Here is a 10161-nt window from a genome sequence, read left to right on the forward strand (position 1 = left end):
TTGTTTAGCCTATACAGTGGTACCTCAGGTTAAGTAATTTGTTCTGGAGGTCCGTTCTTAACCTGAAACTGTTCTTAACCGGAAGTACCACTTTAGCTAATGGGGCCTCCCGCTGCTGCCGTGCCGCCGGAGCACAATTTCTGTTCTCATCCTGAAGCAAAGTTCTTAACCCGAGGTACTATTTCTGGGTTAGTGGAGTCTGTAACCTGAAGCGTCTGTAACCTGAGGTACCACTGTATGTAAATCCAGGACTGGTCCCAGCTCTGGCCAGGAGGGAAGCAGCCGCAGCCGCAGCTGCCCTCCTGCCTCGCTCGCCCCTTTCTTCCCTCCCCAGGGGGAGCACAGCTGCACCGCCACTTTTTGATCAAAAGCTCCTGGGGAGCAGAGACTTAGGAAGAGAAGTGGCCCTTCTGGTCCGGCAAAGACCCCAAAGAACCTAGGAACCAAGCTAGAATGCCTCTGGACCTGGAGGTTCCAGAAGAACAGAAGACGAGCCTGCTGGATCAGGCCCAAGGATCAGGCCATCTCGTCCAACATCCTGGTCTCACAGCGGCTGAGGAGAAAACCAGCAATCAGGATTCGAACACAAGCACCATTCTCCCCTCCTGTTGTCTCCAGGAACTGGGATCCAGAAGCATTGCTTCCTCGACTGTGGAGGCAGAGCAGGGCCATTCTGACTAGTAGCCATCGAAAGCTCCTCCTGCGTGGATTTGTCCCATCCTCTTTTCAAGCCATCCAGGTCAGTGGCCATCAGTGCTTCCTGTGGGAGGGAGTTCCACAGTCTAACACTGCGCTGTGTGAAGAAGATGGGCCAAACAGGAGACAAAGCAACTCAGGGAGCTAACAGAATTTGTTGTAAACCTCTTTTCTTTGCTTTTTATAAGATAATTTATTAAGATTTTTTCACACATTACAATAAAAATGGAAAAAGAAAAAGAAAAATGCAAAATAAAAACAGTTAAAAACACATTAATTTTCCGTTTCTTATTAAGCTTATTTCCCCGGACCTCCTCATACCTCCCTTTTTTGTATTTCACTTAAATTTATTAGTTCAGCAAATCCTTACCATTAAGCTTTTACCCATTTATAGACCTTTGTTTCATATTCTCTTAAAGCATTACAGCTAGAAACCACTTAATTTCTATCCAACATCATTCTAACATTCATTAATTTTACAATATTTCTGTAAGTAATCTTTAAATTTCTTCCAATCTTCTTCCACCGACTCTTCTCCCTGGTCTCGGATTCTGCCAGTCATTTCTGCCAATTCCATATAGTCTATCACCTTCATCTGCCACTCTTCCAGAGTGGGTAGATCTTGTGTCTTCCAATACTTTGCAATGAGAATTCTTGCTGCTGTTGTAGCATACATAAAAAAAGTTCTATCCTTCTTTGGCACCAATTGGCCGACTATGCCCAGGAGAAAGGCCTCTGGTTTCTTCAAGAAGGTATACTTAAATACCTTTTTCAATTCATTATATATCATTTCCCAGAAAGCCTTAATCCTTGGGCACGTCCACCAGAGGTGAAATGTACCTTCAGTTTCTTTACATTTCCAACATTTATTGTCGGGCAAATGATAGATTTTTGCAAGCTTGACTGGGGTCATGTACCACCTGTATATCATTTTCATAATATTCTCTCTTAGGGCATTACATGCCTGTTGTAAACCTCTTTTCAACACAATACCTTTGCTGCCTCCAAAGCTGTGGACAGGGACCAGCAGCACACTGTGCTTGCGATCTCTCAGTGAAAAGAAATGAAATGGACTACTACTACTCGGACTACTGCAATGCGCTCTACGTGGGGCTACCTTTGAAGGTGACCCAGAAACTACAACTAATCCAGAATGCAGCAGCAAGACTGGTGACTGGGAACGGCCGCCGAGACCATATAACACCGGTCCTGAGATTGGCTCCCAATACGTTTCCAAGCACAATTCAAAGTGTTGCTGCTGACCTTGAAAGCCCTAAACGGATTTGGTCCGTATACCTGAAGGAGCGTCTCCACCTCCATCATTCTGCCCGGACAACTGAATCCATCTCTGAGGGCCTTCTGGCGGTTCCCTCACTGCGAGGAGCCAAGTTACAGGGAACCAGGCAGAGGGCCTTCTCAGTGGTGGCACCCTCCCTGTGGAATGCCCTCCCATCAGATGTCAAGGAAATAAACAACTATCTGACTTTTAGAAGACATCTGAAGGCAGCCCTGTTTAGGGAAGCTTTTAATGTTTGATGTATTACGGTATTTTAATATTTGGTTGGAAGCCGTCCAGAGTAGCTCAGGAAGCCCAGCCAGATGGGCGGGGTATAAATAATAAATTATTATTATTGTTATTATTGTTGTTATTATTATTAATAATATACTTGAATTCCCAAGAGTGCCTTCTGCGCCCATGAGGCAGGCTTGTCCTCACTGCTGAAAAGGCCCCATGCACCCGAGGAGAAGGAAGGCCAAGGATGTGATCCTGCAGAGATTTACTTGCAAGCCAGCCCTGCTGTGTTCAGGGCTGTTTACTTGCAAGCACCCCTGCATAAGGACAGAGCTGCAAGGAGCAGCTGGTCCCATCCTGCCCCCTAAGTATAGCAAGCCAGGCGGGTCCTGGGAGGGAGAGCTCCCCAGCAGGCTGGCAGGGGGGGCGGGCCAAGCTGCACAGCTTTTAAAAAGAATTAGACAAATTCAGGGTGGCTCTGCTCTGCCTCCAGAATCAGAGACAGCCGTGCTCCTGAATCCCAGTTGCTGGAGGCCGCAGGAGGGGAGAGTTGCTCTTGTGTTCGAATCCTGCTTGCAGGTTTCCCATAATGTACCAAGTAAGAAGCACACCAAGAACTCTGGCCAATATACGTTTCAATAGTGGGAGTGGTCCCTCCTCACAAATCAATAGTTGATTGTAACAAAAACTAATCCATTCAAAAGTACGTATTCTGACATACTTTTATGTAAGGATATGTATAACACAATAATTTGTCACAGTATTAAAGATAAGAGTTTATGAGTAGAGATAAATTCATGTTAGTCCATACTCAGATTTGACTCCTTATGAGTTTGAGTTTGTAATCTCTGAGTTTGTAATCCTTGTCAGAATACATTAGTGGATTAGTTTTTGTTACGATTGACTATTGATTTGCGAGGAGGGACCACTCCCACTATAGAAACGTATATTGGCCAGAGTTCTGGGTGTGCATTTTTCTTGGTATATTTAATAACAAGGTTTCCCTTAATGGTTGTCCACGGTGAGAACAGGAGGCTGGACTAGACGGCCCCCTGGCCTGATCCAGCAAGCTCTTCTTATGTGCTCTGTGTGTTGCCGAGCCCTTGCCTGCCTGCCCCAAAGCAAGGCCCAGCATTGCAGCGGGTTGGACTAGATGACCCTCAGGGGTCCCTCCCAATTCTGTATTTCTATGATTCTCTGGCCAGGCTCGCCTGGAGGGCTGCAGGTGCCCCTGCCATGCTCAGGGCTGGCACAGAGGCAGGGGGCCTGCGTTCCCCGAGGTCCTGTGGGTGGGAGGGAGGGTCTCTTTCTGGAGCCAGCTGGGTGGAGCTGCCTGAGCTATCCCAGCAGGAGGCTGGGCTGGGGCCGGATCCTCCCAGCTGGGACAGGGGCGCTGGGAGTCCTCCTGGCGGCCGCAAAGCACATCTGGCCCCAGAGGAGGAGGATCAGGGCCAGCAGGAGGAGGGATGGCTGAGCCGGAGTCTGTGGCCGGGACCGGGGAGAAGGCGCTTGGCCCCTGTGCCCCCCAAGCTGCCTGCCTCCTGTGCCGTGGGAGCAGCAGCCAGAGGGAGTCCCAGCCGTCCTCATCCTTGGGCCGCAGACGGAGGGGACCAGTGGGGCTGAGCAGGAGCCAGAGAAGGGGCAGCAGAGCCAGAGGAGGCGGCCGGCTGCCCGGGGATGAAGTGCCAGTCACAGCTGCAAGGAGGGTAAGGAGGGCAGCAGCCAGGGGGCAGCCGATGGCTCAGGGGAGAGGGTTGCTCTCACGCTCGGATCCTGATCGTGGGTTTCCCGCAATGGGCATAGGAGGCTAGACGAGGTGGAATCCCCACTGACCAGCAGCTAGGCTGGTGTGATAGAACAACCCAACAAAGGCCCAACAAAACACTGATTGATTGATTGATTGATTGATTGATTGATTGATTGCACTTCTATCCCACTAGAGAGCATAAGGAACATACTGCATCTAGCTCAGTATGGCCTACTCTGACCGGCAGCAACTGCTCTCTAGGGTTTCAGGCGCAAAGTCTCTCCCAGACCGGGACCTTTTGCAGGGAAGGTCTGCCGCTCGGCCACTAAGCTACGACCCTCCAATGCGCTCCAGGTTGTGTACATGGTTCTGTCCCTCCCCTCCCCGAGAGCGACTGACTGACTGACCCACGGCCACACCCAGTCTGCTTCCTGGCCGAGTGGGGATTCGAACCCTGGTCTCTGCCAGGCCCCATTTGGACACTTCTGTGGCACACTGGCGCGCTTATGCAGCTGGGGTGGCGCTGTGGGTTAAACCACAGAGCCTAGGACTTGCTGATCAGAAGGTCGGCAGACGGGGTGGGCTCCCGTTGCTCGGTCCCTGCTCCTGCCCACCTAGCAGTTCCAAAGCACGTCAAAGTGCAAGTAGATAAAGAGGTACCGCTCTGGCGGGAAGGTAAACGGCGTTTCCGTGCGCTGCTCTGGTTCGCCAGAAGCGGCTTAGTCCTGCTGGCCACATGACCCGGACGCTGTACGCCGGCTCCCTCGGCCAGTAAAGTGAGATGAGCGCCACAACCCCAGAGTCGGCCACGACTGGACCTAATGGTCAGGGGTCCTTTACCTTTACCTCTGGCACATTGGCTCTTATGTGGCTGGAAATGTAGGGAGTCGTAGGTTTGGAAGGTGCTCCCAAGGCTCATCTAGTCCACCCCATTGCAGTGCATGAATTGCAGCTAAACAGCTGGAACAAAGGGACATAAAAGGAGCACAAGGGCACCCTCAGTCAAGCCCCCAGTTCTGTGGGGGGTGGGTCATGTGATGCCCTTGCTCTGGGGCCAGAGGAATGTGTGGCTTGGGCCTGGCCAGGCGGACAGGCAGGGGCCCATTGGTAGCCCCCCCTTGGGCTGACGCCGCTGCGTCTCCTCGTCCTCAGGGCCGCAGGAGGGCCCCCGTTGCCGCCCGGGAGCGAAGCCGCGTGCAGACCCTCCGCCAGGCTTTCCTTGCCCTGCAGGCGGCGCTGCCCACTGTGCCCCCTGGCACCAAGCTCTCCAAGCTGGACATCCTCCTCCTGGCCACCAGCTACATCACCCACCTGAGCCAGACCCTCCAGCAGGGGCCCCTCGCGCCCAGGATGCCCCCAGCAGCCTTCTTGCACCCACTGAAGGTAAGGGGGGGGGAGAGGGCTGGTCTCCACCTCCTGGGGTCTGGCATTGGCAGTTGCGAACGGGCAATGAAGGGAGCTCGCTTTGGCAGCATCTGCCAGGGAACTGGCAAGCCCAAGTCGCACGTTGAAGCACTGGTGGTTTCCTCACAAGGAGACCTGCAAGGCGGGCAGGAATATCTGTTCAGCAGCCAGAGTCCCAGAGTCCTTTGGGGAAGCCCTGGGGGGGTGGTGATAGTGGGGGTCCCTGGGCCTCCCCCAAGTTTGTTTGCTTTGCACCCTGCTCTTCCACCAAAATGACTTCCAGAGCGACCTATATACATTTGAAATGAGACAGGCCCTGCCAGCAGGCTAACACTCCCCCCACCAAAAAGCCTCACGGCATGCAAGGTAAAAGCAACAGGGAGGGAAGAGGAAAACTCAAAACTCAGGATTTTGAAACACTTGTTGATTATGATTATTATGATTGGCTGGCCCAGATCAGAGGCAGGAGGGACCCGACAGAGCGGCAGGGCTCCTCTCTCTCCTTCTCCCCCTCACCCCCCATCTCGCCTTCCTGTCTTGCAGAAGTGGCCCCTGCGTTGCGCCCTCTACCTGGGCTCCTGGCCTGGAGGCCGCCCTTCCGCACAAGCAGCAGTCGCACCCTTGCCTGCCCCCGGCGGGTGGGCTCAGATGGGTCCTGACGCCAGGGGGGCACAGCCATGACCCGTCTCCGTGAAGCAAGACCTGACGGTGGACCAGACTCCCTCGGAAGGGAGACGATTCTCTAGCTGAGATTCCTGCACTGCAGCGGGTTGGGCTGGATGACCTTTGGGGATCCCTCAAACTTTACAGTTCTCTGATTCTCCCAGGGGTGAGGGTGCCATGGGGTGCTTCCTGCCTCGTGGAGAAGCCTGGGGGCCCCCCAACCCTCCTCTGCCCTCTGGGGCTGCATTTGGAGGGACAGTCGAGTCCCAGGCGGCTCTCTTCCCAGAGAGAAGGTTACAGGACCCCTCTGGACCCCTTAAAAGCCGTTTGTAGTGCGGACTGGAGTCCATACCATATAACGCAGGAGGTCTTAGGTGGGTCAGAGGGAGGCGACCTGGTGCAAGACCACTTCCAGCATTTCGCAGAATCCTCACGTTGGAAGGGACACCTGGGGTCATCTAGTCCAACCCCCTGCAACACAGGACTTTGTTCAGAAACATCTTTTATAACTGCTCTATATAAGCAGCTTGCCTTTGCATGGGGCTCCCCCTCCTAGAGGTGGAAGGGACCCCAAAGGTCCTCTAGTCCACCCCTGGCGCTGAGCTTATGGCCCCCTGCTATGCCACCCCCCCCCCCGTCTGTTCCCAGGGCTAATGGAGAGGGCTGGCTTTGACTGCTAAAGCCCTTTGGGGTTTGGGGCCAGAAGGCTGTGGGGCTCGGCTTCCTCTCGGCCTGGAGCCCAGAGGACGGGCCTTTCCTTGCCAGAGACCCTCCCCCAGAAAGCCCTTCCTGAATTTGGCACAGACAAAACCCCTTTATCTCCCCAGGCCTTTGAAACTTGCCGCAGCTCTGGACAGCTGTTCTTCTTTGAGTCTTCCATCTTGTGCAGTGGGTCCCAAACTTTTTGGGAGGGGCCTGCCCCCTAGGTTCCCTCCATGCACCCCCAGTGCCCCCAACCCTACAGAAAACCCTATTCAGAATGGTGGCTTGCATGTCTCGCTACGAGGAAGAGAACTCCCTCAGATCCAAACCAGTCACGATCCTGCACAGTTTATTCAGATCCCAGTTCAAACCAGTTGATTTTGATCTGGTGAGACCAGCTGACCGTCCTCTCCCCCTCCCTCTCAGCGCCCCCTAGGCAACCCCACCACCGACTTAGGGACCCACCGACCTAGCGCTTAAATCTTGATGTTGCACCATGCTTTTATTGCACTGAATTTTGCCAGCTCCCAAAACACACCAAATCTGTGGCCGCTATTAACAAAACTGCATCCTTTGCACAGTGTGGCTCTGAGCATGTGCAGAGTGCATTTCTACGGCTGGAAGAAGATTGGGGTGGATCCCCTGGGTCCCTGAGGAGGGGGTCTGGGCAGCCTGGGGCCATCTCTTTTTCTAGAAGAACCCCATGGGAGGCGTGAGGTGGGAAGGGGGGGAGAGAAACCTACCTTTGGCAGGGGCTGCCTGTGGGGCTAAGAGGAGCTCCGGCTTCCAGTTCCTGCTTGTGGGGCGATGGGGGGAGAAGGAAAGCAGCCTCGTCCGTTCTTCTCTGGGAAAGGGGGCTGGGGCCAAGGCCGAGCTCATAAATCCACCCTGGCCCCAGACCAAAGCTGCCCTAACGAGCCAGCTAACGAGCTTTTCTGCTCCTCCTCCAGGCAGGACCCTCAAAGGTCCGTGGAAAGAGGGGTCACCCAGCCCTGCAAAAGTCCAGCTGCTCCCAGACAAGAGATATTTTTAGGGGGTGAATTGGCGTTGACGTTCCCAGGAAAAGTTGGCTCAGCCACTCAGCAGCTGGGCCACCCCCCACTCCCTCCCCACGGCTTAAGGGCCCGGAGCAGGAGCCAGGGAGAGCGGCTTATGGGGCAGAGGAGCATGGGGGAAGGGGTGGCATGTGGGGCACCGAGGCGAGGCCTCCAGAGCTGCTAGGACTTCTTCGTGCAGTTAACCTACGGAACTCACTGCCACTGGAGGCAGCAAGGCTCTTGAATGCCAGTTGCTGGAAAGCGGGGGCGGGGGGGGGGACACAGTCACGGAACGGAGAAATTACACAAAACAAATGAAATACCGTGAAAATCCCTGAAACGAGAAGTAATCGACTAGAAATAAACTAAATAATAAAAATCAAAAAGTTTAAGGAAAGAATCAGAAAAACCTAGAATTGTACAAAGCCTTAACGAGGGTTGTGGCCGGCATCCCGTTAAGGCTTTGTACAATTTTCCCTTAAACTTTTTGATTTTTATTATTTTGTTTATTTCTAGTCGATTACTTCCCGTTTCAGGCATTTTCGCGGTATTTCATTTGTTTTGTGCAGTTGCTGGAAAGGGCAGGAGAGGAGAGGGCTCTGGGGTTCCAATCTTGCTTGTGAGTTTCCCAGAATGGGCATCGGGGAGGAAGTTCCACAGTTTCAAAGAATCATAGAGCTGAAGGGACCCCAGGGGTCATCTAGTCCAATCCCCTGCAATGCGGCAATCTCAACTAAATCAGGTGGCCATTCAGTCTGCTTAAAAACCTCCAAGGAAGGAGAGCCCACCACCTCCCAAGGGAAACCGTTCCACTGTTGAACAGCTCTTTCCATCAGAAACTTCTTCCTGATGTTTCGTCGGAATCTCCTTCCTTGTCACTTGGAAGCCATGGGTTCAAGTCTTACCCTCTACAGCAGGAGAAAACAAGCTTGTTTCCTCTTCCATGGGACAACCCATGAGATATTGGAAAACGGCTCTCGTGTCTCCTCTTCTCCAGCCCAGACATTCCCAGCTCCTTCAACCGCTCCTCATCAGGCTTGGCTTCTTTCTCATTCTGGCTGCCCTCCTTTAACTCTGAAGGCGACGGGCCAAGCAGGAGACGGACCAAATTTGGAAGCCAAAACCCCCCAAAGGTGTTAAACTAGGGCAACCATGGCTGCAGGAAAAGCCAGAGGGTCACAGGGAGCTGCGAAGACACCATTGCTTCTGCGCTGCCTCCCCAATTCCCCCCACGGTTGACCTCTTTTGTGGGGAAGGACACCAGGGACCCACCAAGCCAAGTTCCCCGAAGCTGGAAGCCGCACCAGGGACCCCCAAACCCAGGGGGAAGAGCAGCAGCTTGTCTCCTGGCACAGAAGGACCTGGCTGCTGGATCTGGCCCAAGAGGACCCATCTGGACACAGAATCCTAGAATTGCAGAGTGGAAGGGAGCCTGCGGTCATCTAGTCCAACCCGCTGCAGTGCAGGGATCCTGTTCTCGCAGAGGCCAACCAGGGGGCTGTGGGAGGTGGGCAAGGAGGATTCTAGCTCCCTGGCGACTTTTCCACCCAGAGCCTTCTCCTCCTCCATACATTTATCTCGTCTTCTTCCCAAGGGGTTGGCCGCCACGTCCTCCTGTTTTCCTGGGTCTATCCAGCCTGTGATTTCCAGGTTCCCCCCTCCGCCTGCATCCCTGACTGTGGCTTGCATGAGGCAGTATGGAGTAGTGGTTAGGGTGCTGGGCTGGGACCGGAGAGAAAAGGGTTCAAATCACCACTTGGCTACGAAGCTCCTTGGTTGACCATTCTCTGTCTTTTTCTAAGCCTGGCCTACCACACAGGGTTGCTGTGGGGATTAGGAGGAGGGGGAAGAAGAGTGGGCTCCACATTGAGCTCCTGGGGAGCAAAGGTGGGTTATAATAGTAATAATAATATTAATAAAATGTATTAATATTTATACCTCGCCCTCCCCGGCCAGAGCCAGGCTCAGGGCAGCTAACACCAATAAAAATTTCAGAAAAACATGAGGAAAAAAGGGGAAAAAAATTAAAATACAGGTTAAAATGCAATTTAAAATGCAGCCTCATTTTAAAAGTCAAAAGCATAAGGGGAGGGAAACATAAGGGTCAGACTGAGTCCAAACCAAAGGCCAGGCGGAAGAGCTCTGTCTTGCAGGCCCTGCGGAAAGATGTCAAGTCCCGCAGGGCCCTGGTCTCTTGGGACAGAGCGTTCCACCAAGTCGGGGCCAGTACTGAAAAGGCCCTGGCCCTAGTTGAGACCAAGCTAACCTCCTTGCGACCTGGGACCTCCAAAATGTTGTCATTTGTGGACCTTCAGGGCAGACCAGGAGAGGTGGTCCTGTATTATCAAGGTAATAACACAACAATGGGCCCCACATACACATTGGGCCCCTTGAGCAGA

General features: G+C 53.3%; 1 protein-coding gene across 1 annotated transcript; it reads left to right on the forward strand.

Moving 5' to 3' along the window:
• The first annotated feature begins 3526 nt into the window (after positions 1-3526).
• TCF23 (transcription factor 23) lies at positions 3527-9778 on the forward strand. The gene is made up of 3 exons (XM_083494884.1): positions 3527-3915; positions 5109-5339; positions 5904-9778. The coding sequence occupies exons 1-3, from the start codon at positions 3676-3678 to the stop codon at positions 6039-6041; spliced, it is 609 nt and encodes a 202-aa protein (XP_083351010.1). The 5' UTR covers positions 3527-3675; the 3' UTR covers positions 6042-9778.
• Positions 9779-10161: the final 383 nt, after the last annotated feature.

Source organism: Podarcis liolepis (genome assembly GCF_965112155.1).
Source record: "Podarcis liolepis genome assembly, chromosome: 3".
Lineage (NCBI taxonomy): Eukaryota > Metazoa > Chordata > Lepidosauria > Squamata > Lacertidae > Podarcis > Podarcis liolepis.

Coding starts and splice junctions, on each gene's coding strand:
- TCF23 (XM_083494884.1), top strand. CDS start 3,676: ATGGCTGAGCCGGAGTCTGTGGCCGGGACCGGGGAGAAGGCGCTTGGC. Junction 3,916..5,108: donor CAGTCACAGCTGCAAGGAGG/GTAAGGAGGGCA, acceptor CCTCGTCCTCAG/GGCCGCAGGAGGGCCCCCGT. Junction 5,340..5,903: donor CCTTCTTGCACCCACTGAAG/GTAAGGGGGGGG, acceptor CCTGTCTTGCAG/AAGTGGCCCCTGCGTTGCGC.